This window comes from Pan troglodytes, chromosome 12 (genome assembly GCF_028858775.2).
Source record: "Pan troglodytes isolate AG18354 chromosome 12, NHGRI_mPanTro3-v2.0_pri, whole genome shotgun sequence".
Classification (NCBI taxonomy): Eukaryota; Metazoa; Chordata; class Mammalia; order Primates; family Hominidae; genus Pan; species Pan troglodytes.
In genome coordinates, this window is record NC_072410.2 from 48,793,577 (window position 1) to 48,821,563 (window position 27,987).

Sequence of the window (27,987 nt, forward strand, 5' to 3'; positions counted from 1 at the left end):
TGTCAGATGCTTAACTTTTGGGTTCTTGCTGTTTTCTACTTCTTTCTTTCTTTTGGCCAGGTTCTTTAGCTCTAGGACAAGGGTTTAAGTTCCCCACACCTGTCCCCTATATCAAGAGTGGCAGATGGGAAGAGATAAAGAAGCTTCCTGGAGTTCATGCTCCATTTCCTGCTCTGGGGGGCTCACATTTAAGATCCCACCCACTCTTGAGCCACTTTATTTCCCTTCTTCATGCATGGCAGGTAGGGCTTGGGTTAGAGTTCTGGGAGCAATTTGAAAACTGCTAGTTGATATGGTTAGGCTTTGTGTCCCCAACCAAATCTCATCTTGAATTGTAATCCCCAGGTGTCAAGGGAGAGACTTGGTGGGAGGTGACTGTATCGCCAGGACAGTTTCCCCCATGCTGTTCTCGTGGCAGTGAGCTCTCACAAGATCTAATGGTTTTATAAGGCAGTTTTCCCTGCTCTTTCTTGCACTCGCTCATTCACCTGCCACCATGTAAGATGTGCCTGTTTCCCCTCTGCCATGATTGTAAGTTTCCTGAGGCCTCCCCCACCATGCGAAACTGTGAATCAATTAAAACTCTTTCCTTTAGAAATTACCCAGCCTCAGGTAGTATCTTTATAGCAGTGTGAAAACGGACTAATACACTAGTCTAGAGGTGAATTTAGAGCAAGCACCAAGAGATACATGCTGAAATAAATGAGCAACTGAATTAGAAAAACAAGCATAACTTAAGTAAACTTTACTTTCAAATTACTTCAGATACAAAAGAAAACAATGGCAAAGTCTAACAATAATTAACAAACCAGCTCTTGAGTGGCAGAGTGCTCCAGGGATGAGAGGGGCTGGGGATGGAAAGGTGGTTGGGAGACACAACATTTTTCTAGCTTCAGAAAGTCAGGGAGCCCAGATCATAGCCTGAACATCATGGTATTGGTTACAGATTCTTTACAAAGGTGTTTACCTGTGGGAAGGAGAAAATCAGAAGTTTAATTTCACATTTTTAACAGAATTTTCAATGGTCCACCCCCAATGCATATGCAGCCAAGCCCACGAGGTTTTTGTGAGGAAAGGAAAATAGGCATGGAGAAGAAATGTGGGCAGCCCAGGGTCATAAAGCATCAAGTGGCAGAGCTGGGAAGAGAATCCAGTAGTCTCATTTCCCTAGTTTTAGGATGCCTTAGAGAAGAAAGTCAGCTGGCAAGCACATGTTACAAGTCAATTATTTAACAATTATTAGTCCAGTATACTTTAGAGAATAGGGATTATATTTGTAATCTGCACAAGATTCCATAGGCCTTGGAGTGTGAGATGCAATGTGAGAGTCAAAGCACAAGACCCATGATATTGAACTTTGAAGCAAAGGCCAGAAAGATAAAAGTACGACAAAGAAAACCACCAGAAAACAGGAGTTAAAGTCCTTCCCACCTCCCTCATGAGGTCTTCCTGTTTGGTTACTTCCTCAGAAAAATCATCATTGACATCCAACACCAGCACTGGAATGTTCATCAGAGCCTCAAAGTGGAGCCTATAAGAAGCGTGAACGTTTGGGGGACAGAAAAAAAGAAAAGTAACTTGAGTCAAGTTTCACATACTCGCCAAGTCTTACTCAGAGAACAGATCTAAACTCAACATGACTTTTCAAAGAAACTGCATGTAAACTGCATTTAAAAAAACAAATTAATTCAATAAAGTTGGCTGGAAACAGAAAGGTTGAGGTTTCTCTTCATTCTTGAGCGTGATACTAACAGTCAGAGCACCAAACATTTTAAGTGGACAACAAACCAAGCCTAAAGGGAGGACAGGCAGAAACCAGGAATGCCAACTTAGTAATACTGACAATTTCTCTAACATTTTCAGCCCTTCATGCTGAGCCAACTATCACCATCAATCACAATGTTCAGTCTAGGGAAATGTTAAGAAACAAAGAAAAAGCTGGAGAAATAGAATCTAATAAAAAGGCCCTTGGAATGTAAAGATTATATTCAATATTAAACTTCTTCTGGGCATCTCACTCTGTCGCCCAGGCTGGAGTACAGTGGTGCGATCTCGGCTCACCGCAACCTTTGCCTCCCAGGTTCAAGCGATTCTCCTGCCTCAGCCTCCCAAAGTGCTGGGATTACAGGTGTGAGCCACGGCATCCAGCAATATTAAACTTCTGAGTTGGAAAATGCTTGACATTTCCAACCATTTCCAGTATATTCTGAACCTTCCTACAGGGGGCTGCATGTGAACTTGTTTTTAACAACTGGCTGTTGGGAGCCAGGTCTCTGTCTCTGATACATTCTTTTCTCCACTTACTTCGTTGTCTTGTGAATAAGCCAGGCTTCGTGTTGGTCATGCAGCTGCTCTAGATAGGCCAGCTCAATTCCTTTCTCCTCCTCCCTGGCCCTCTGGTACAGTCTCTTCAAACAAACCTAAAAGACAGTCCCCAAGCCCTGATGAGCTCTTTGCTGTTTTGGCTGCTACAATGCAGTCTTCGGGGGCTCTGAGGCCCACCCATAATGTCTATCTTGGGCATTACAAGCCATGCCTTTGCTTCTGCTGTCTTGTTTTCTTATGCAATCAGAGGATCTACACCATTCTTTTCCCATCTCCACCTTAAACCTGCTCTTCCTCTGAAGTATCCTAAGTTGGTTAATGGTGAACATCATCCATCCAGTCATCTAAGCCATGGACCTGGAATTTTCCTTGTTTTTCCTTCTCCCTACTATATCTGGGAAGTCACTCAATTCTCTTTCATCTCTCTAGAATGTTCTCTCCTTGCCTCTCCTCTCACCTCTGCCCTTGTCGGGTCCTCTTTACTTCTTACCTGGATTATGGCAAGAGCCTTCTGATTCTGCCTCCTGGAGGCAGGGAAGTATATGGACAGAGTACAGGCCTTAAGGTCAGAAAGTCCAGGAGTAAATTCCTGCCTTCATAAGGTACTAGCAGTGCAATCCTTGTGGGCTTCTATTTCCTCATTGTCTACCCATCCACAGGTCACTGAGGTAAGTTGTATTGAGCTCCTGGAAAAAGCTGTTCCCTCCTTCCAGTTTGTCCCCTTCACTCCACCCATCTGTAGTACGGCAATATAATGACATGACTTTCCTTGCTGAAAATACTTCACAGGCTCTTTACCGCCTACAGCCATAGCCCCAGGGTTCAAAGCAGTATGTATGAATAGCATTGCATTTATAAAATGTTAGGTAATTTGAAATATCTCTTTCATGTCATACCAAACATTCACTCAGGAATAGAATGTAAAATTTGCACAGGTCAAAGATAAAACAAAGAAGTGGAAAAACAAGTGAGGCTTGAGACTAACTCTCCTCCCCCGCTGCTTTGCAGAGTGTACATAATTCTATTCTGCATTCATCTGGTAGTGAAGTTTGATGCACACTGGCTCAGAAAAATGACATCTTCTTTACCTGTCACACAAAGCTACCCCTCCTACTTCTCAACTGCCTTAGCTCTTCCCCTGGACTCACTGCTTTAGCCAGATTTGACCTCTTTCCTGGGGAACAGGCCAGGCTCTTTCACACGTCAAAATTTTTGCTCCAAATGTTTGTTTTGACTGAATTATCCTCAGTCCTCTCTCTGCTTGACAAACATTTCATTATTCAGTATCATGTGTCCTGGAAGAATAGATGGATTAACCCACTGATTTAGGACTTCCCTCTTTTTTTTTTTGAGACAGAGTCTCGCTCTGTTGCCAGGCTGGAGTGCAGTGGCACGATCTCAGCTCACTGCAACCTCTGCCTCCCAGGTTCAAGCGATTCTCTTGCCTCAGCCTCTCAAGTAGCTGGGACTACAGGCGGAAGCCACCACGCCCAACTAATTTTTTGTATTTTTAGTAGAGATGGGGTTTCACCATGTCGGCCAGGATGGTCTCGATCTCTTGGCATCGTGATCTGCCCGCCTCGGCTTCTCGAAGTGCTGGGATTACAGGCGTGAGCCACCGTGCCCGGCCAGGACTTCCCTCTTTCAATAACTTACTTAAGAAATGAAAACTTAATTTCCAAATGTAGTACACAATAATCCCAAAGACTTGGGAGTCTTTGCTGTTTCCCTCTTATCTTACCTTTTCTCTAAGGAAATAAAATTATAGAAACAAATTTTATTAATGATCAAAAGGTATATGCACTTGCAATTATATACTGCCGGACTGCCTCCTTAGAGGTTAACCAATTTATATTCCCACCAGAAAGGTAGCTTTAGGATTTCTAAGCATAGCAAAGCTATCTAATTTTCCTTTCTGAGAAAAAAAATGTTGTCTGATTCGTGAAAATAAATTTTTTTAAAATGTGGCTTTATGTTTCCAAGTACACACACAAAGGCAGAACAATTCTTTTTAGGAAAGCTATTTATAATTATTCATTCACTGCTTGCAGACAAACATTGACACTAACATCGATCTATTAATAAGCTAACATATTTCTATTTACTATTAATTTCCTTAACAGAGCAAATGGATTTCCCTGAGAAGTCTAAGTCTTAACTGGTGGCAGTATTGAGGGGGGAAAAAAAAAGAGGTCGAAGTAAACTCCTACTATGAGCATTTGGCATAACTCTTGCTTTACTGATATGGCTATAACAAATTCTATTTAAAAAAATCCCGTGCAAACAGTGCTTTAGTCTGGCCCCTCTTCATCTCAGTCCTCATGAGGAAGACACACCTGAATGTGAACAGGAAAGACAGTGTAGCTACAAGTGGCGAGGGAGAGACCCTTTACTGGTCTTCTTAACCTGTCCCACCCAGGAAGAAGAACTGCTGCTCTGCTTGCTTGGAGTCAGAAACAGAAAATGGAAAGTGACTGCTAGTGGGTCTTTTCACTATGCCTCTCAAGCCCAAACCCAGGTGCCATTTGTCCCATGCACCTCCTGCATGCTGTCCCCATGCTGTGCCAGTCCCAGGTAGGGCCTGGCTTTTTGATGTACACTGATCAGCTGCACTCTCTTGATTCCATGGGGCTGGGTAGGAACACTGAGGCCTAGCTATTTCTCTTCTGAGTTTTAAAATTGTTAGCTTGCTTGTGTTTTTAAAAAAATTTTTAGAGATGGGGTCTCCCTATGTTGACCATGCTCGTCTTGAGCTCCTGGCCTCAAGCAATCCTCCCATCTCAGCCTCCCAAAGTGCTGGGATTACAGGCGTGAGTCACCGTGCCCGGCCTGACTTGCTTTTTTTAAAAAAAATTTTTATTTATTCATTTATTTGAGACAGGGTCTTGCTTTGTGGCCTAGGCTGAAATGCAGTGGTGTAATCCTGACTCACTGCAGCCTCAATCTCCCAGGCTCAAGTGATATCCCACCTCAGCCTGCTGAGTAGCTGGGAATACAGACACACCACCATGCTTGGCTAATTTTTAAATTTTTTGTAGAGGGCAGGGGGCTCTCACTATGTTGCCCAGGTGGGTCTTAAACTCCTGGGCTCAAGCAGTCCTCCCACCTTGGTCTCCCAAAGTGCTGGCATTGCAGGCGTGAGCCACTGCACCCGCTTGGTCCAGTCTGGCCCAGCTTGCTGGCTTTTAAGAAGTTAGGGGGCCAGACGCGGTGGCTCATGCCTGTAATCCCAGCACTCTGGGAGGCCGAGGCGGGCAGATCACGTCAGGAGATCGAGACCATCCTGGCTAACATGGTGAAACCCCATCTCTACTAAAAATACAAAAAAAAACTAGCTGGGCGTGGTGGCGGGTGCCTGTAGTCCTAGCTACTCGGGAGGCTGAGGCAGGAGAATGCTGTGAACCCGGGAGGCGGAGCTTGCAGTGAGCAGAGATCGCGCCACTCCAGCCTGGGCAACAGAGCAAGACTCTGTCTCAAAAAAAAAGAAGTTAGGGAAGAATAGGTAGAAAGGAGCAGAAGGACCTACGAAGTCCGTCTGACATGCTCGAAACTCAGTATTTACGAGGGCTCTGAACTGGAAGATTGGGCACTTGCACAGCTTTTTACATAGTGACATGACAACTTCTATTCTGCTCTTCCCTTGGGCACAGTTACCTCTGAATTTCACAGAAGAGGTCAAGTGTGACTTCAGGGAAGAGACGTGGGCATTCCTGCATCTCTGGAACTAATGCCATCAAAACAGCATTAAAATCCCCATCTAATCTCAAAATGAATAAGCTATTTTTCTTTTCTGCCATTAAGTTGTAATAATCCTTCAACTCTTCTCATTCTACTCCAGCTGAAATATTTCAATTAGCCTCTCCAAAAGGGCAGATCTGCCCCCAAGTGACGACGACAACGATGACGACGACGATGATGATGATCATCATGATCATCATCATGATCATCATCACCATCATCACCATCTGCTATGGTTTGAGTGTATCCCCCCAGAATTCATGTGTTGGAAATTTGGTCCTTAGTGTGGTAGTGCTGAGAGGTGGGGCCTTTAAGAGGTGATTAGGTTGTTAAGACAGATTAATGCCACTCTCTTGGGACTGGGTTAATTCTCGCCGGAATGAGTTCTCACTCTCGTGGGATTGGACCAGTTGCCATGAGAGCAGGATGTTATAAAGCAAGGCTGCTCCTCCTATCTTGCCCCTTTCGCACATGCCTGCTCCCTTCCACCTCATCATATGATGAGGCAGCAGGAGGTCCTCAATGGAAGTTAAGGCTGCCCAATTTGGACTTCCCAGTCTCCATAACTGTGAGCCAAAATAAGCCTCTTTATAAATTAACCAGTTTCAGGCATTCTGTTATAAGGTCATTCAGAGTGCACAAAGAAGAAAAGCAATTAAGACTTTCTTGTTCTCCTTGCTGGGTCCAACTTCCACTCCCCAGAAACAAGAGCCTCTTCAGCTGGCCCAAGTAGCCCCATTTTACTCCCAGGAATGGGTCAGCCCACTTCCTCTCTCACTCCTCCCCAATGCTGGCTTCATGGCACTGAGCTGAATGTGCTGAAGTTCTGTTCTCTTGGAAAAGGGTAAGTCAGCATTCTCACTTCTCCTAATGCTCAGCTCGTCCTGAGAACCTCCTGCTTCTTTCAGTCCAGCCATCCCAAGACTCCCATAGGAAACCTGTCACCTCTTCAAATTCCAACCAGGATCTTTACTCAATCCAACCTCACAGCACTCTCACTCCTCTTTGGCCCAGGCCACAAGCCTTCCTGGGGCTCAGGACTTCTCTCCCAACTTGAACCCTACACTTTGACACTTCAAACTGTCCTCTTTGAGAGGGGACTCCTCTCCCCACAATCGCTGACACTAATCTCTACCCCTAAAGTATAATCCCCTTCTTCTATTCTGGCTCTCAGGCAATGAAGACTATTGAAAGAAGTCACATAAACATGACCCACCTTGTCAACTTGCAATCAATGCATCTAACTTTAGTGTGGTTCTTTCCATGGAAGATTATTAGCCCTCTGGCCTCACTGAATCTTTAGTTCAGTTCTATTTTATTTTAGAAACAAGTTCTCACGCTGTCACCTGGGCTGGAGTATAGTGGCACGATCACAGCTCACTGTAGCCTCGAGCTCCTGGACTTAGGTGATCCTCCTGTCTCACCTCCCCAGTAGCTAAAACCACAGGCACACATAACCACACTCAGCTAATTTTTAAACTTTTTTGTAGAGATGGAGTCACACTATATCGCCTAGGCTGGTCTCGAACTCCTGGCCTCAAGTGATCCTCCCACGCCAGCCTCCCAAAGTGCTGGGATTGTAGGCATGAGCCACTGCACCGGCCCAGTTTCATTTTAAACTTTAACCCTTATTTATTTCTGTAGAATCTCTTATTCCCTCCTACGATCTAGCTTTTGCCTCAAAATGTCCAGAAACTCTCAACACAAAGATCCCCAATATCTGGTCCCAGTCACATTCAAGGGCCTTTTTTCCTGGTTGCCACCTTCTTAAGGCAAGACCCTTCCTTCCAGTCCTCTCCTCGTTGGCTGGTGTGAGGCTCTGTGATGGGAGCTCTCCCACTCATCCTCTGGTTCTGCTCAGTCTGTTCTCGGCTCCTTTCTGCCCACAAGTCTCAGTTCCATCTCTAAAAAGCATAGCCTCTAGCTTGGAGACAGCTTTCCTTCCTTCTAACAGTATGTGGTATATCTGGCATTTGACTATATATTGGATGTATATCTCAAAAGCTGAGAGCAGTACATCTCTAAAAAAAAAAAACTCATCTTGACTCAGAATCCCACTCCAGAAGAGCCCTTAGAGATCATCTAGATTGAGCCAGTGGATTTTACAGGCAAGGATCTCTCCAGTGGAAAGGTCTCCAGGGGCTGCCCAAGGTCACTACCAGTCAGCAGAAGCCACAGCTCACTTCTATCTCCAGAGACTCTGGTGCTCCTGCCATGACATCATGTAGGATGGCACCAGCCAGAGAGTCACAGAATAGAACTACTATAGTCCATCCTGCCTTCCCAATGGCATCACAGTTCAAAAAAGGGCTATAAATTAGGGCAGTATCATGATGAGGTGAGAAAATTCTCCTCTTCCTCCTCACATCTTACTAAGGAAACCATTGAGACTACACACTCTGATGACCCAGTCAGAGTAAAGGAGGAGCTGAGGCAAGTGGCTACAGGTCAGAGCATCCCACCTGCAAACCCTAAGCGTCATCATAAAGATGACACTCGATTTGCTCTGTTGTTCCTACATCAACAGCGATCCTTTTATGCATAGTCAATGGCTTTAGCACTCTGCTACACGAAGCCAGTGGGGAACAGGGTGCTCAACACTGGGACAGGAGGGTGTCCCCCACTGCTCTCTGTGCTGCAGGTAATGTCTATGCTCTAATCTCTCCAACCAGAAAATCAGGGGCTTGGAGAATGTCACTTCTTAGGTTTCATATGGCCCTAAAGTCTAAGGTTGTAGGTTCAGTGTTACCTGGGGAGAAGCCTGGAGGTAGATGAAGCCATGTAATGTGATCCGGCTGGCAAACTCCCACAGGAGAAAAGAATGCCAGTCCTGATAGATATGCCACTCGATGTCACTGAGGGAACCATTTTCAAAAAGATTCTTTGCAAAGATATACCTGGTTGGAAGTGGGATGGGAATGGGGAGGGCAGGAGAATGGGAAATGGAATGAAAGGCACGAGAGAGAGAGAGAGAAGCAGAAAAATCAATAACCAACTTGTTCCATGTCTGTTCCAACCACTTAACCTTTCTAGCTCCTCATCAATCCTTAAGAAATCTGAATTCTTAACCCATATCTCCCTCCCTGCTCAATACTAAGATGGGAAATAGGATCTAGACTTTGGAGGCTGAAATCACACCTTTCCAGATGGATTGATTCACTGGAAGAAAAGAGACAGAAGATAGTATCATTGGTCCCTAACAATTTTCTCTGCTAGAAACCAGTCAGAACATACAGCAAATATATGTAAACTTGAACTTTTAACATTTCCTTATTATTATTATAGCAAGGCCCAAAACAAATAAACAAGTGAATCCAGTATAAATCCACCCACTAAATTTCATACAAGGACTGAGGGCTTCTAAGTCTCCAGGCTACTGAGCCATCCTTTTGTTTAGTTGAGACATGCAGAAGAAATAGTATTTATGTGGTGTCCTCTATGGAGCAGAAAATGCATTTCCTACTAATTTCAGTATTACTAAGAAAGCAGACTCTCCTGCAAAGTGCATTATGAGCTCCTGCTTGCTTGCTTCCTCTGCTGCTGAGTTTCTAGTTCAGATAAAAGAAAGCTAAAGCTAAAAATCAAACCAGCTTTGCCCCCTGCTTATTTCTACAACCAAAAGAGCATCTGGTAAACAGGAAATCAGAGCTAAACATAAACCATGGCTTCAGACAAACCAGGGGTCAATCCTGCTTTCAAACCTCAGGCATTTTAATACAAAACACAATTTGCATCCTAAGCAAGGGACTCCAGTTTTCAAGGCAATGCTCAGCAACTGGCCACTTTGGAGAAAATAAAATTCAGAACCCTTGTGTATGATGGCTCAGGAAAGTACACACTGCAAGGCTGTGAGTGTCACCACTGAGAGAATACCTTCCAGAATAACATTCCAGGGTCTGATACTGGCTGAAACATTCACTAGCTATGTAACCTCAGGCAAGTCACCTAAATCCTCTCAGCCCGTTATGATGATGTCTTGTAATAATCCTCACAAAGTGCTTAGAAGAGTGACTGGCACATAGTGTTCTAGATATCTTAGTTATTATTATAACTGCTTTTTGTTAGGCTATGAAGAAGCTAACTTAGAAACTCCAGAAGTAAACTTTCCCAGTCTGGAATGGTTTAGCCATAGTCTAGTTGATGAGAACAAATAAAAGGGTAACATTTTAAACTCAAAATGTTTTTGAGTTCTTTACAGATAACTAGAAGATGAAATTAAGATCCTATAAAGTGGCCACGCACTGTGGCTCACATCTGTAATCCCAGCACTTTTGGAGGCTGAGGCGGACGGATCACCTGAGGCCAGGAGTTTGAGACCAGCCTGGCCAACACGGTGAAACCCCGTTTCTACTAAAAACACAAAAATTAGCCAGGCATGATGGCGTGTCCCTGTAATCCCAGCTACTCAGGAGACTGAGGCACAAGAATTGCTTGAACCCAGGAAGCGGAGGTTGCAGTGAGCCAAGATTACACCACTGCACTCCAGCCTGGGCGACAGAGCAAGACTCTGTCTTAAAACAAAAAAGGATCTTATAAAGAGAAATTAAAGATTTGCTAATAAGCCCTATGAAAGGGGTTCTTGGCTTTCTTGAGAAAGAGCACTTCCTTTATTTCTTCAAAGCTTGTGGTGGTGATGGGGTGAGGGGCAGAAGGGTGTGGTGCTGAGTGGGAGGGAAGTACTGCAGACTGAATGCAGGGGCTGCAGGACAGAACAGGGCATAAGGATCTAGGAGTCAGGGCCTCTGCTCTAAAACCATATGCTAATGTTTCCTTTAACTCAAACAGAAAAGACTAAGATTTCTTCCTCCCTATAATCAACTCTCCCAGATAACCTGTGTTCCTCCTTTGGAACAAATATCACACACGTGAGCATGTGTTCAGTCCCTGTTAGGCAGGGACTGGGTCTGCCTTATTCACTGCTGCAGCCCCAGGGCCAGCCTTGGTGCTTCAACACAGGAGGCATCCAATAAATCTGTGCAAGTGAACAAAGTCTAAATTACCCTCGGGATTAGAACTTGTGATTAGTTTTCCTTTCTGTCTCGAAAATGCCCTCACTGAAGATAGCACCTGGAATGTTGTATGCCCATAGTGTAATCAATTATTACCTCTTCCTTTACAAGCAAAGGTTAAGATCCATGCAGCTTCTTAATGCATTTCTAATTAACAAAGTGTTTCTACTTCTCTATTTTCCTCTGAGGGTCTCACACACCTACTTCATGAAGGGGCTAGAAATAAAGACTGACTATGTTTCCAAACAACCCATGTGGTTATATGTAATTCAACTTCTGAGTCTGAGAAGCATGGCTTGGGAGAGAAGAGAGGAAAACAGGCAGGTGGGATATCCAACAGCTGAAAAAGAAGTAAAACCTATAGCCCAGCCATTTGTAATTCACATATTTAGCTTTTATAAAAAGTAGGCCCTCTCGGGGTACGTAAACAAGGAACGGATAGCCTATAGGGTTTGTTTTACATATCTTACATGATTTTAGGGTAAAGTCAGAAAAATCACTTTTCATTTACAAATGTATCCTTATTTTTTTTCTTCTAGGGGGCTTTCCGGAAGCACTAAGAAATAGAACTAGTTTGTCTAATTTGGAATTAAAAGAGTAACCAACTGAGTGTCTTCAGCAGTGACAATGAAAATGTACCACTTCCCATTTTGATAATTCAAAGAGCCTTAAGAAAGATCGTTTTGCTTGAAAGCACCATTTCACACTGACACTGGTCATTCATAGGCTTCAGATAAGAAAAACTCCAGCAGTGTCCAGATCAAGCCATCCTGACTTTGTCTCTAGGCTGCTTAACCTCAAGTCACAGCCTGGTCTCTGCAGCAGAGCCAGGCATTCCGGAGCCTGCACGGCCTAGCTCTTCTGGAGCAGATGGGCTCACTTCCCAGGGTGCTGCTAGCTTGCATTCAAAGTGACTTCACATCTCACTCCCTCAGGTGGTCAGGATGATGCCCATCCCTGATCTGACACAGGCACTGATGTCCACTAGACTCTGGCCAGCAAAAAGCCCTCTCACAGAAGAAGGGGTCAAAAAGGGCTAAATCTGAGACAGAAGCCAGTTTCTCAGATGTGCTATTTCTGCCTAAGCATCCTTTCTTGAAGAATAAAAAAAAAAAAGGCTGAAAATATCTCTTATATCATTTTTAGGAACACAAATTTTAATTTCGTCTGCTTTTTTCTTAAAGGGGATAACCAACCACTGAATCATTTGATTTCTTAGAATATACACTGCTACTTAAGTGTCTATTCTGTGCCTTTTAGCATGTGATGGTTACATTAGGTGGCTACCAGCTTGCTCCATGCCAGAAAATAAGGAAACATAAGGTAATCAGCAGCAATGTAAGAAATTCAAAGCATTCAGTTGATGAAAAACCCAATTTCCTTTCTTGACATAGATGACAATCTGGTAGAAGTACAACTCTGGACAAATCTGTATAGTGTTGTCTTTAAAAAAGAAGACAATTTTTCAAAGTATAATCATCAGTGACCATAGCAGTGCAGGATCTGTGCAAGATCAAACAGGCAGCACTGAGCATGGGGCTTGTGACTGGTGGAGGGCTTGGCATTTTACCTGTCACTGTACACAGACCTCTCAAAGATCTGTACTGGCTTCCTGGCCTGTAAGAGTTTCTCAGGGAAGGGCTCCAGCTGTACTTTCAGGCGGCTCAAAAAGGAAAATGTCTGGAATGTGTAGGACCATCGTGCTGGCTCCCGGTACATCATATCCAGCAAGTTTCCAAGACTTTGGGCAGTGCAGGCCTAGAGGGAGATGAAAAACAGAAGAAAATTTCCTAGAAAGCATATTTACTCCATGGGGTACACCCCTCCACACACACCCCTACCTCCCCAAACAGGTTTAATAATCAATGAAAGAAGAAATTACAAAAGTTTCCTTCCACCAAAAAGGTAGAATCAGATCCCCAGCTTAGTCAAAATTTCATAATCAGGGATGAGATTTTCCTACCTATTAAATAAGACTCTCTAAAGGGAGATGACATGCCACTTCAATATAACAAAAGCAGAGGAAGAACCATATATAGAATTAACACGATCACTGATTGAGGGATTTGTGAAGTCTGTCTGGGGAGGAGTTAACAGTCAACAACCATCTAAAATTTAACTCTGAATCAAATCTTTCCACTATAACACTATGTTGCCTCTCTTTTGAGCTTCCATCTGTAGTTATTTGTTTATAAAATGTCAAGGCAAACCAGAAAGCAACTGCTTATTTGAAAATCCAACCAATCAACCACCAAATAGAATTTTATCTTTCATATAAGGAATACAATTTGTTTGTTAAAACAAAACCCTAATTAATTCTACAGACTTTATGAAACATAATTAAAACGTTCCACTTACTCGGCATGTGCAAGTGGGCACAAGTGTGGGATGTTCAGCAGCCCCGGATTCTTTTTTCTTTTTTTTTTTTTTGAGACAAAGAGTCTCACTCTGCCACCCAGGCTGGAGTGCAGTGGCACGATCTCAGCTCACTGCAACCTCCCGGCTCACTGCAACCTCCGCCCTCCTCCCCACCCCAGCCGAGTTCAAGTGATTCTCCTGCCTCAGCCTCCTGAGTGGCTGGGATCACAGGCACCCGCCACCACGACAAGCTAATTTTTGTATTTTTAGTAGAGACGGGGTTTCACCATGTTGGCCAGGCTGGTCTCGAACTCCTGTCCTCCCAAAGTGCTGGAATTACAGGCGTGAGCCACCACGCCCAGCCCCAGATTCTTTTCTGGATCTGCCATTGACTCAACAATGCAAAAGTGAATTTTGTACAAAAGCACTTTGGATCTGTATTTTTTATTCAATCACCATTCACTGAAGGCCTGTGTGGATGAGGCGCTACATGGGCAGGGTACCGTAAGGGTATAGAAAAAGGAATTAACATTTATTTCAACCTTTATTGTGGTATGTTACCTCAATTAATCTTCAAAACAGCTTCATGAGGTAGATACTGTTGTAATGCCCATTTTCCAGAGGGGAAAATCCACTCAGAGGTTAAGTAACTTACTTGTGCAAGGTTTCATGGCGAGTAAATGTTGAAGGGACTCAAACCTGGCTTCCTCTAACCTCATCATTCCAACGCCCTCCATCTAAAGGTGAACAAGACAGTTCCTGAACTCAAAGAGCTCACAGTGCAAAAAGGAAGAGGGTGATGAGGATGTACGAAGCGGGAATGTAAGGCAGAACATGTGATGAAGGGACGATTACTGATGGTGGAAGGAATCTCAGGGAGTTTCTGAAAGAAAGTGGCATTAAGCTGGGAAGTAACTGATGAGTAGAATTCTCACAGATGGAAATGGAGATTAAGAAGATTGTACTTCAGGTAGAGACAACAGGACAGAAGGAGAAAAAAGATTAAACAACAGTAAGAAGTCCAATTTGGCAAAATAGCACTATTAGATTCCAAAGAAGGGTCTTAGCCCTTTGAAAGGCTTCAGCAGAAACAACACATATAGAGCAGAGTGGACCAGAAAAACATTTAACTCAGAGGTATTTTCGGGATTTCCCTCCTTCTGACCCCCCAAGCCCACACATACCAGCCTCACACATGGCCCCTGACTAAGAGCTGGAGGTAGAAGTAGGAGGACAAATTTGTGTCTCCTATAGTCTCTGTGGTGTCACTAGAGATGGTAGGGAGCAGCCCTGGGCCTGTCGCACAATTCACACACTGTATGTGGAGCGGAGTGCTGTGCTGGCAGATGCAGTAGGTTGACTGGTGGGTTCTATTGCACCAGTGGGCTTTGGGCTATCAAAGAGAGACTCTTCTGGAACCAAAAATGTAAAAGAAGCCAACACAATTTCTGAAAGAACCCATCTCAGCTACAGAACAAATGCAAACATCCTTCCAAAAATATAAGCAAACAGACGAACAATAATTGGACACAAAAATACTTAGCAATTCAAAAGGAGAGGACTAGTCTCGGTGCTCAGACAGGGCTGTTGTCAGAAACAGGAGAAAACAAAAGATACGGCCTTGCTGATAAAACAAGAATAAGCTATCACAAAAAAGGAACAATAAGAAAATAACTTTCTTAGAGGTGAAAAATGCAATTGCCCAAGTGAAACACCCAATGAAGATAATGAAGATGGTAACTAGCAGACTGTATAATGCAGTAAACCTAATTAGTGAATTAGAAGATCCTTAGAGTATCAGTTTAAGGGCCAGGTATGGGGGCTCACACATATAACCCAAGCACTTTGGGAGGCCAAGGCAGGAGGATTGCTTGAGGCCAAGAGTTCAAGACCAACTTGGGCAACATAGTGAGACTCTGTCTCCACAAAAAAATTTAAAAGTTACCTGGGCATAGTGGTGCATGCCTGTAGTCCCAGCTACTCTGGTGGCTGAGGTGGGAGGATTTGCTTGAACCCAGGAGTTCAGTGCTACAGTGAGCTATACACTTGATCTTAGCCAAAAGGCTGAGAAGCAATGCTGCAGTGAGCTATAATAGGGCCACTGCATTCCAGCCTGGGTGACAGAGTGAGACCCTTTAAAGAAAAAGAAAAGAGTATCAGCTTAAGAAATTCTCCCTAGGGGCTGGACATGGTGGCTCATGCCTGTAATCCTGGCACTTTGGGAGGCCAAAGTGGGTGAATCGCCTGAGGTCAGGAATTCGAGACCAGTCTGGCCAACACGGTGAAAGCCTGTCTCTACTAAAAATACAAAATTAGCCGGGCATGGTGGTATGCCTGTAATCCCAGCTACTTGGGAGGCTGAGGCAGGAGAATCGCTTGAACCTGGGAGGCGGAGGTTACAATGAGCTGAGATCGTGCCATTGCACTCCGGCCTGGGCAACAGGTGCAAAACTCCATCTTAAAAAAAAAAAAAAACAACCTGAATAACTGAGGCAGAAAACAGTTGTCCAATAATGATTCCCCTCAAACAGTACTGAATCCATATAATCTTAAAGATGATTTCTATCATACCTTCAAGGAATAGATCATTTCTATGCTAGAAAAGATGCAAAATTTCTCCATTTATTTTCATAACATTGATGGTAAAACCTGTCACAAACTACACATGGGCCAGGCATCACAGCTCACATCTGTGATCCCAACACCTTGGGAGTCCGAGGTGGAAGGGTCGCTTGAGCCCAGGAGTTCGAGACCAGCCTGGGCAGCAAAGTGAGACCCTATCTCTACAAAAAAAAAAAAAAAATTTTTTTAAGTAGATGGGGACAGTGGTATGCACCTATAGTCCCAACTCACCAAGAGACTGAGGTGGGAAGATACCTGAGTCCAGGACTTCAAGGCTGCAGTGAGCTATGATCATGCCACTGCACTCCAGCCTGGATGACAGAGGAAGACCCTGCCTAAAAAGAACCCAAAAGTCAAAACAAACAAAAATCACCATACACACAAATAATAATACCAACCAACTGTATAAATAAATATACATGCAAAATTCCAAACAACACATTACCAAATTAATGGAATAGTACATCATGACCAAAAAAAAGTTCATTCTAGAAATGTGAGGATGGTACCATTATTAAATCTATGACTAATACTAAGAGATTAAAAAGAAAAACCCTTTGTTTATCTCACTAGATGATAAAGTGGTTTTTGATGGAAATTCAACATTTGATCATGATAAAAACAGTTACTATTCTAGTAACAAAAGGGTACGTGTACCACACAGTCTACTGAAATGAATAATAAACATTAAACTTAACACTGATATATTAGAGGCAGTTTCATTAATGACAGAACAAGATAAGGAAACTACCCTCACTGCTATTAGTTTATATTGCTCTGGAAGTTCTACCCAATGAAAGAAAACAAGAAAATAGAAATGTGGCACAGATATTAGAAAACTCTTTCAAATGATTACTATTTAGAGACAACTATTATTTTCCAAAACTTCAAGCAAATAAAAAAATAATATGAGAAATTAAATCATATAAGATAAATATAACAATCAACTGTTTTCCATTAAAACAGCAATAACCAGTTTCAGAAGATGATGTGGAAAAAAGATCCCAGTCACAATAAAAACAAAATATATATTCTGCTCAGGAATAAACAAGAATACTACTGGATAAGTAGATAACCATTTGTGAAAAAATTAAAGTCTTATAACTTGTAAAGCCACATAAAACATAAAACCATAAAAGCAACAAAAAGAAATAGATTATTTTTATACTCCTGGGCTACAATTTTAACATCAAAGGTGCTAACTATGAGGAAAAAGAAGGACAGGTTAGACTACATAAAAACTGAAATGTATTATATTGTAAAAATATATTATATACCAAGATAAAAGAAAAATGACATGGTCGGGCGCAGTGGCTCACGCCTGTAATCTCAGCACTTTGGGAGGCCAATTCAGGTGGATTACCTGAGGTCAGGAGTTCCAGACCAGCCTGGCCAACATGGTGAAACCCCATCTCTACTAAATATACAATAATTAGCTGGGTGTGGTGGCAGGCACCTGTAATCCCAGCTACTCAGGAGCTGGAGGCAGGGAGAACTGCTTCAACTCGGGAGGCAGAGGTTGCACTGAGCCAAGATCACACCACTGGACTCCAGCCTGGGCGACAGGGCGAGACTCCGTTTCAAAAAAAAAAAAAAAAAAGAAAGAAAATGACAAACAAATATATGACAGAGTTAATATACTTAACATACAATGAGTTTTTATGAAGCCATTACACAAAGATGAAGATCTCAATAGAAAAAAACAAGGCAAGGGGTTTGGACAGGCAATTCACTAAAGAACAAAAAGATACACAAAACATGGCTTTATATTAAGAAACAAACAGTATAAGCTACAATGATATTCATCATTGCAACACTGCTTATAATAGGAAGAAATTAGAAAACTAAACATTCAAAATAGAGGACTGGATAACTAAATGATAATATTCATATTATGCAGTACACTACAACCATTAAAATGATATCACTGTGAAAGGGAGATCTTGTCTATTAAGTGACATACAGGTGGCAATCAAAATTTTTGTTTCAAAAAGCAAATGTATATATATTTTATACATTTATGTAAGTATATGTAAATCTATACATTTTCTCTGTAGAAAAATGTCCATTTTACTTCTGAATAATGGGATTACAGGATGATTAGTTATCTATTGCTGCCTAACAAATTATGCCAGAATTCAGTGGCTTAAACAAAAACATTCATTATCTCAGTTTCTATGGGGAAGGAATTTGGGAAGGAGCTTAGCTGGGTGGCTGGGCCTCACGGTTTCTCATGAAGTTTCAGTCAAGATGTTGGCTGAGGCTACAGTTGTATGAAGGCTGGACTGTGGCTGAAAGATCCAATTCCAAAAAGACTCACGTACCTGTTCACAGGAGGCCTCAGTTCCTTCCATGTAGCCCCCTTGAAAAGGCTGCTTCCTGACATGGCAGCTGGCTTCCCCCAGAACAAGATGGAAGCTACAGTGTCTCTTATGACCTACCCTAGAAAGGTATTTCTTATTTTTGCTACTTTCTATTTACTAGAAACAAATCACAAAGTCCAGCTGCATTCAAGGCAAGAATTATGCTCTACTTCTAGAAGGGAGGAATATCAAACAATTGTGGACATGCAATCATGTACCACTTAACAACAGGAATATGTTCTGAGAAATGTGTTGTTAGACAATTTTGTCACTGTGTGACCATCAGAAAATGTACTCACACAAACCTAGATGGGATAGCCTGCTACACACCTATGCTATATGACACACCCTATTGCTCCCAGGCTACAAAGCTGTATCACATGCTACTGTATTGAATACTGTAGGCAACTGTAACACAATGGTAAGTATTTGTGTATCTAAACATAGAAAAGGTACAGTAAAAATATGTTGTTATAATCTTATGGGGCCACCATTGTATACAAGGTCTATCATTGACAGAAACATCATTATGCAGCCCATGACTGTATTTTGAAATACACACAGGTGACCTGTGGCATACTCAGAAAAAGATATGTAATTTATTCCTGCATAGGGAAGTTAATTTCACAAATACACACACAGGCACACATACAGACATATAAAGAGACAACTTAAGAAGCAAAAATCCTCAATAGGCATGATATGCCAGCCACAAAAGGTAACACAATTCTGGGTTGGAATAAAAAAAAATGGCACCCAGAACAAGTTCCATGATACTCTGTCCCACTTAGACTACATCCAGAATGTCCTGTTCACCTCCAAGTAGCACTCTTAGTAAATTCAAAGTGGAAAGTGAACAAACTAGGACTCATCACTTAGGTAAAGTTACTTCAGAGTAAAGAATAGCCTGGAGGAAAACTGGAGGTGTTTGGCTTGAAAGAGAGAAGACTTGACCAGGCGTGGTGGCTCATGCCTATAATCCCAGCACTTTGGAGGCCAAGGTGGGTGGATTGCTTGAGCCCAGGAGTTTGAGACCAGCCTGGCCAACATGGCGAAACCCTGTCTCTACTAAAGATACAAAAAGTATCCCAGCATGGTGGCATGCACCCATAGTCCCAGCTACTCAGGAGGCTGAGGCATGAGAATCACTTGAACCCAGGAGTTGGAGGTTACAGTGGGCCGAGATCACACCATTGCACCCCAGCCTGGGTGACGGAATGAGACTGTCAAAAAAAAAAAAAAGGAGAGAGACTTGAGGGGGAGAAAGAACAGGAAAATCATTACCTTCAACTATATATAGGGTTGTTACGGGGAAAAGTTAAAAGACTTAAGAGGTAGAACTTGAACCAATGAGTCAGAGTCACAGGGGTGCAACGTGGCTCATTAAAAGGCAGAATTGTTTAGTAATTAGAGTTAAGAACCAGAATGTGCCACTCAGTGAATATCCCAGGTGGCGGCAGGAGCAGTTCATGGTGCCTGAGGAGGCATGGTGCTTCTGCTCCCTCTAAGGGTCATGTCGAAACAAGTCTTTCCTTACTCAGACTGATGTGGCTGGAAACCAACTCTATGGCCTCTGCCAAAGCCATAGTCTTGACACCAGGGCCTAAGCCATGAGGTATAAGTGAAATGTACTGTGCTTGGCATAGTACAGTGCCTGGCACATAGTACATACTCATAAATGTTAGCTGTAACCTCTCCCATTGACTCAAAGTGTGACTGGAACCTCTCTAATATCCCTTCTAATTTCTAAGACTTTATTTAAAAAGTTAAAATCACTATAATTAGCTATTAATCCTAGTGGTTAGCTTAAGTAATAATATAAATACTTAAGTGTAGGAATGACAAAATTCATCTTCAAAGCCATCCATGATGGTTGGACATGCTTTGGGAAACCACAAACAACAGAGGCAGTCACTTAGATAGACATATAAAAACCACAAAAATCAAAACTACACATATTCAAACAAGTCATATCCTCTCTGGTGTATGTGGTCTGCTTTCTGGAATGAAGCTATTTTTAAAAGGATACTCAAACTGGGCTACTTTACTCACTGAGAGTAAATTAAATTATGACAATTAGATTATTCACCCATGCCTGCCAACTACCCACCACAACTAAAAACTTACTTTTTGGGTGCCAGCAGCCTGGATATTCTGCCATGTTGCTACAGGTTCTGTAGCTACGTGCCATTCTGGGTAAGTTTTCGTGAGTAACTTCACAAACGTGGACTTCCCCACAGCTGCAATGCAAACAGCATGTATTGGGATGCTTCCCAAATCAGGGCTGAAGGAGAAGGCTGCTACTAAACTCTGCCACAAACGCCCAAACTCAAGGGAACAAGTATTAGTTTTCTGAATTTCAAACTCAGCAGCCATACCACTGTCAGACTGATAACAGATCAATTCATGCTAACCAGAGCCACCATAATGAATACAGCCAATAGGGAGGAAAAATTCCTTTAAGATTTAATTTGCAATTTCCATGTCTCAACCTTCCAGAGGCAGAGCATTTAATAACAGTTGAAAATGTAAAAGTAGATGAAATCAGCTACATAAGTTCTATCACTTGAGTCACCATTCTATTTGCACTGTGACAGTGTAAAATTTCTAAGTTTTTCAAGACAAAAAATAAAAATGATTATAATCTCATTCATTCAACAAATCTAAAAAATATTCATGGAGTTCTGACTATGAGCTCAGGACTGTCAGGAACTGTGGGTACAATGGTAAACAAAACACAGAATGGATTTTGCCATCACAGAGCTTGTATGGGTGATACAAACGCACAATTAACTACTAACAAATTGTGTTAGGTGCTAGGAAAAAATGCAGGATGGCACTAATATAGCCCAGGAGGTCAGAGAAGACTCCCTTGAAAAAATGACATCTGAGGTAAGACCTAAAAGATGACAATTCATGCAAAGGGAGTAGCATATGCAAAGACCTGAAAGAGAGAAAGAACCTGACACACAACAATACAGAAGTTTGAGGCCCTAGAAGAAGCCATACAGTATGGCTACAGCATGAGCAAGTGATGGAGAAGTGGCTCAACATGGGTGTGGCCAGACAGGGAGTCCAGGGCCAGGTCATACAGGGCTTTGTAGTTATGGTAAGAAGACTGAATTCTATTCTAAGGGCAATGGGAAGTTAGTGAAGATTGGTTTTAAGTAGGAAAATTATAAGACTCCTTCTCATTTTTAGAAGATCACTCCACTAGCTGTGTAAGAATGGGCTGAAGCAGAAGCAGGCAGACTAGTTAAAAGATATAGCAGCTTGCCCCGAGGTGATGGCAGAGGAGTGAAAAGTAGTGGTTGTTTCAAGAAATATTTTGGAGATGAAATCAACCTAGTACCACAACATTCAAGTTATCTTTTCCCATTTATACCAATGTTTGGCCCATACCTCCATGAGCTCCAGAGACTATTCAAGAACTCTCCAGACATCTCCACTTGGGACATTCCACAAACACCTCAAAGTCAACATATTTCCTAAATGAACTAATCATCTTTCCCACCAAATTGAGCTTCCTCCTGTATCCCAGACCTCAGGGTATGAACACACCATCCACTCACTGACAGAAGTCCCTCCTCTGCCAAACCTCAGTGGCCACCAAATCCTTCTGCATTTGCTTCTAAATTTTTCATATTTGTCCTTTTCTCTCCATTCCCACCTCCATGCTCAAGACCAGCCTCTTATCATCTCTTGCCTTTCTGATGCTGGCCTTGCTCTCTTCAATCCATGCTCCATACTGTGGCCAGACTGAATATGAAATAACACTGCTTACAATCTTTTGACAGCTCTCTATCAGCTAACTGGCTACAGCAAGGGCAAGCAATGGAGGAGTGGCTCAAGATGGGTGTGGCCACATGGGCAGTCCGGGGCCAGATCACATAGGGCCTTGTGGCCATGGTAAGAGGTCTGAATTCTATTCTAAGTGCAATGGGAAGTTAGTGACATCTGAGCTAAGACCTGAACAAGCTTCATGACAAACTCCAAACTCTTTAACACGGTCTGCAAGACACAAGAAGATCTGATCCCTGTGTATGCCTCTCTGGCCTCGGCTTTCCTTTAGGTAGCCTACCCTCCTGCAGGACCAAACTCCAATCATGCCATGTTCTCTTGCAAATATGACTTTGCATATGCTTTCCCATTTCCTGAAGCGCCTCCTCTCCTCACCTAACCAACTCTTACTCAATCCTCAAGGTTCTGTTTAGATGAACCTCCTGTGTGAAGCCTTTCCAGATCCTGACACCTCTAAGCTGGATTAGCTAGTCCTCCTTTCTGCATGGTTGGTATTCTTGGTGAGACTCCATCACTGCAATTGTCATTGTGTTTCTCCAGCTAGAGGATGGGGCTCCTCCAGGGTAGAAAACAAATTACAACCTAATGACCTAGCTGAATGAATAAAATACACAATATATTACTAATTTCAGTTCCCTCTGAAACCTACAATTGTGAAAAATAAAAAATAAATCTTAAGACTGTATCTGGACCTCAATCTCCTCTATCAGAAGTAATCTTTCTCAAGGGAAAGAAGGGGGGCATCCTTCCACTTATGGTTACTGATTGGGGTGCTGATGTCTCAGCATAAGAACCCACACATTTAATAGATGACATTTACTACATGCCACCCCAACTCCTCTCTGAATAGGCAGGATAAGAACAAACAGCATGAATCTGTGGATTTGTACAGTCACGCTCATCTCTCAGTCCCCACCTCCACCTAACTTGTGTGTGCTTCTTCACATCTGTTCGATCCCTGCTCTTCCCACACTCCAATGAATAAATGCCCTCCCCTGCTCTTCCAGGCCTGTGTCTAAATCCTTTCCCCCAGCAAGCCTAAGGTGCCACTTCTTCAGGACTTCTCTAGCTCTGAATTCCTACCACACTGGTCAGGTGCGAAGTGGTTGAATGTGTATATTATCAGATACCTGTCTGCCCTGAGTAAGCCCTTGCTTAAAATATTTGGCCCAGATGGTCAATATTTAGATTGTAGGTTGTTTAACAAGTCTAAAATATGGTCCCTGCTATTTAATAGCTAAAAAGCTATTTTAATTAAATGAAAAGATAAACGTAGCTGATTTGTTAGATGGCTGGGATTGAACAATTGTTAGAATTACTTATATTTTTTAAAAGTTAAAAACAATTACCTTAAAAAACTGTTGCAGATGGAAAGGAAGGGCTCTGAGGTCAGACACTATTAGTTCATCTAAGAGCAGTCAGGACTCCAAGAAATTGACTCATGCAATTTAAACACATTAATTCTAGAATGCCAACAAATTAGATATAACAGGAAATATACAGTTCCAATGACTGGAACAATAACATCTAATACCCAGGGTACTCTGTAACCCATGCCCCATTCCAAGGCTTCTGGAAAGCTAGTTTAGTAATCACAAGGCAGCTTCAGCATACAATGTCAGTAAACGGTGGTGAAATGTCCTGAGAGCTGTGCCATCTATGTTTCTCAGCCTTGGAGAGCCTGGGTAATTCACTACAGGGCAGTATTTCTTAAACTAATTCCACTGGAACTGAGCTGTGCCAGGTACCACCCACAGATGTGGAATAATTACTTTAAAAAATAATTCAAAGTTACATGGTTTTATTAAAGCCAGACACAGTATAACTTTCTCAGTGCTGTGATACCTGATCATCATAGATTTTTTTTTTTCCCTTCTTGCTGGGGTGTTGTCTGTTTGTTTGTTTGTTTTGACAAATGTTTCAAGATGTTCACAGGGGGTTCCTAAGAGTGGTGGTGTTTTGCTCTCCATTGCTTCAGAGGCCTCCTCCTAGTGACCAGAACACCCCTGTCTACAGAAAGCCATACTTCTTCAGCCAATCTCTTATGATATCACTATCTCAGACTTACCGCAATTTAGTTAGATCCCAGCTTAGCTGCTATCTTTCCTTTTGAGATGGGGGTCTCTCTCTGTCACCCAGGCTGGAGTGCAGTGGTGTGATCTTGGCTCACAGCAACCTCTGCCTCCTGGGCTCAGGTGATCTTCTCACCTCAGCCTCCTGAGTAGCTGTCCAGTATGTTTGACCTGTCCAATATATTGTTTGTTTGTTTATTTATTTATTTATTTTTGAGACAGAGTCTAGCTGTTGCCCAGGCTGGAGTGCAGTGGCACAATCTCGGCTCACTGCAACCTCTGTTTCCTGGGTTCAAGCGATTCTCCTGCCTCAGCCTCTTGAGTAGCTGGGACCACTACAGGTGTGTGCCACCACGCCCGGCTAATTTTTGTATTTTTGGCAGATACAGGGTTTCACCATGTTGCCCAGGTTGGTCTCAAACTCCTGAGTTCAAGCGATCCGCCTGCCTTGGTCTCCCAAAGTGTTGGGATTACAGGCGTGAGCCACTGCGCCGGGCCACTGCGCCGGGCCACTGCTGTTATCCTTCTTTCCTTTTTTTTTTTTTTTTTTTTTTTTTTGAGACAGAGTCTTGCTCTATTGCCCAGGCTGGAGTACAGTGGGGTGATTTCAGCTCACTGCAACTTCCAACTCCCGGGTTCAACTGATTCTCCAGCCTCTCAGCCTCCCAAGTAACTGGGACTATAAGCACGTGCCACCACACCTGACTAATTTTTGTATTTTTAGTAGAGACAGGGTTTCGCCATGTTGGCCAGGCTGGTCCTGAACTCCTGACCTCAGGTGATCTGCCCGCCTCAGCCTCCCAAAGTGCTGGGATGACAGGCGTCAGCCACATCGCCCAGCCTGTCTTTCAATATGCTCTCAGTATTATGAATTTTGGAAGGTATCGGAACTTACAAGCAGCATCAAACCTTCCCTTAGGACCCTGGCCACCAGTGTTCTCTGTTGTTATAATGCCACAACTTTAAAAAAAGGTGGAAGGTACTTTCTTAAGAGTATATTACTTCAACATGTTGATTTTCATTAGCTCCACTATTCTCATTCCACAAGCTGGGACAAAGAGTTCTGTTGTTACCACTCATCTTTTCCTAAGGCATGTTTTTTTCTCCCCACAAAATTTTCTATAACTGACAATGCCTACCATAGCTATGTAATGCTAATATCTAGTAGCAAGATAGCATATGATGTAATACCCAAAATAACAGATCCCATTATTTTACGTCTAATACAGCTGTATTTCATAGGAGCCTATATTTATCACCTCTAGGCATTTTCATCTCCTGAACAAGATGAAAAACATGAGAAAAAAAATCCAATTCTGAAATCTTTTACCCAAATCCAACAAAGTCAGAACATATAAAACTGTCTAATGTCTTTTTTAAAAAGTCCTTCCAAAAAAAATTGAAGTCTTTATTTCAGATACTGTATTTGATGCTGCATTCATTCACTCACTCATTCAATCAACAAATGTTTATGGAGCAGCTACTCAGAGGTAAGTACTATAACTGAAATGATGATCTAGGCTGAGAGCTTGCCCTCAAGTTATATTCCAACCCCAAGACTGAGTACCCAGGATCACACAGGCTCCAAGCTTAAAGGCATTCTAGGCAAAGTTAATAAAAATCAGTCAGCAGGCTTAAAAAAAACTTAATACATTTTACTTTGATGACTTTTTTCATGAAAAACTGTTTACGAAAAAAAAAGGCAAAAAATTTTCTCACACCTTCCTATGATCCAAACTCATCTGTTCAGCACAAAAGACCCTCACTGATCTGACATCCCCTCCTCCCTGCCTTGCCTACCAGGTGATTCAGCTTTCCACTGCCACCTTCTCTGTGAAGCCTCCTTGAACTCTCTCCAGCGCCACTTCATCTCTAGGCAGAGTTAATTATTGCCTGCTCTGGTTTACCAAAGGATTACACTGTAATTATTTGTTCACTCATCACTCCCTCCAGCTAGACTGGGAGCTCACTTTTGAAGACAGAGACTGAACCTTTGCATCCTGAGTATGAGAACAGTGATGGAGGGAAGGAGGTGAGTCACAGGCACAGAGAATCCACTATACAGTATTTGAAATAAATAGGCTATTTTTTCCCAAGGATTCTTTGCCCAATCATTTATACTCAAAATAAGTAAGACACATATTAGTGATGTGAAGTCACTAATTTTGAATGCTGGAGGAAACATGTTATTAGGGAAGCCATCTACTGCTTTATGTTTAAGTTTCTTGATTGAAAAGTGCAAAAGAATTTCCTCTTTTCTGGTTGGGTCTTTGAAAATAAGGTAAAAATGCTGAGATGACTCACTGACAGTGAGATTTCATACAGCAATCTTTTCTTCAATTTAGGCTTGTAATCGTAAGATAATCACAAGAAGATGATAATACACTGTAGGGATGAACAGTCTTAAAAGACAGGCTAGGTGTTTTATTTTTTAGATTTTCAGGGGTTCTAGGTACCAAGCTTTTGACTTTCAATCACACATCTTATATGGCTTCGTAAGTCATGCTAGATGCCATTAGTTGCTACTTCACTGATCAATTTTCCTTACATGCCGCTGTCTGCACCTTCAGGATCAGAATAATAGGGCTTAGAGCAGAAGGAATACAAGAAAAGCCCTCTAAACATACCCAATTTTGGTCAGGACAGGGGTTCACCTTCCCTGTTCAGGTTTCCTGAATGGGTGCTCTCATTCTGATTTGCTTGAGGATGTTACCTGTGATTAGAGAAGATGATCACTCTTGATTTAAAAAGCAGTTTAATACATTCCCTGTGTGGGTACCAATGCCTAACTTCCACATGGATATCACAGCACAGGATTCAAGAATCTGGTCAGTACTGAGTACACTGGGTCAAGGCGGGGGTTAGGCGTCAGCAATACAAAGATGAACAGCACACTGAGTGGTCAGAGCCCAAGGAAGGTGGTGAATGTGCAAACAAGCTCAGCAGAACTCAAGTGCTGCAGCAGTTGTGGGTACAAAATGTTATGTCAGCCCACAGAGGAGGCAGTGACTAATTCTGTCTAGGGAGAGTCATCAGGGTGTGTGGGGTGATGAAGAGTAGTGGGAGATGAAAGTAAAAAGAGTCAGATTAGGTCCTCCCATTCCACTTCGCATCACCCTTTTCTTGGGCAATTGCATTTACTTCCAAGGCTTCACCAACTACCCCTCTACCCTCCAGTCAACAACTTCCAGATCTGAAATCTCCGCACCCATCTCCGGACTCTCTTGACTTCAGGCACATATTCCAATCTGTCTCAGAACACCTCTATGTCTCACAGGCACCTCATACAAAACATATCACTCTAACCTCCCCAGACCGCCTCTTCCTTTATTCCCATCCTCATGAACCTCACTGTCACCCTCCTCTACTCCTCCTCATACCTCACCTCCAAGTGGCCACCACATCCTGTCAATCCCGCTTCCAAAATCTCTCTGAAACCATCACTTCTCTGTCTCTCCAGTTCTTCTATTCAGGCCTGCATCTTTCCTCCCTCCAATTACTCCAATAGCCACAAAACTAGTGCACAGACTCAACTCTGTTCCAATTCATCTATTCATTCATCCAACAAACTGGATGCAAGGCACTATGGGTACCGCAGCAAACAAAATATACAAAGAAAATGCCTGTTTTATGGAGCTTTCTTTCTCATCCTACACAGTTTCCTTTTTTAAATTAATCTAGTCATGGCACACACTGGCT

General features: G+C 42.6%; 1 protein-coding gene across 11 annotated transcripts in view; it reads right to left on the bottom strand.

Moving 5' to 3' along the window:
• Positions 1-730: 730 nt before the first annotated feature.
• Positions 731-27,987, bottom strand: part of DGUOK (deoxyguanosine kinase) — a 32,070-nt gene continuing 4,813 nt past the window's right edge. The window contains exons 2-9 of one of the 11 annotated variants that reach the window (XM_063789712.1): positions 20,543-20,655; positions 16,284-16,387; positions 15,376-15,563; positions 12,643-12,830; positions 8,813-8,960; positions 2,305-2,420; positions 1,432-1,531; positions 731-967 (exon numbers count right to left, since the gene is read on the bottom strand). In XM_063789712.1, coding sequence (XP_063645782.1) covers positions 941-967; positions 1,432-1,531; positions 2,305-2,420; positions 8,813-8,960; positions 12,643-12,830; positions 15,376-15,393 — 597 coding nt within the window. In that variant the 5' untranslated portion in view covers positions 15,394-15,563; positions 16,284-16,387; positions 20,543-20,655 and the 3' untranslated portion in view covers positions 731-940. Of the gene's footprint in view, positions 968-1,431; positions 1,532-2,304; positions 2,421-8,812; positions 8,961-12,642; positions 13,553-15,375; positions 15,564-15,871; positions 16,388-20,542; positions 20,656-24,284; positions 24,460-27,987 lie in introns of all 11 variants that reach the window. The other 10 variants (XM_063789716.1, XM_063789717.1, XM_063789715.1 and 7 more) reach the window with 10 other exon arrangements.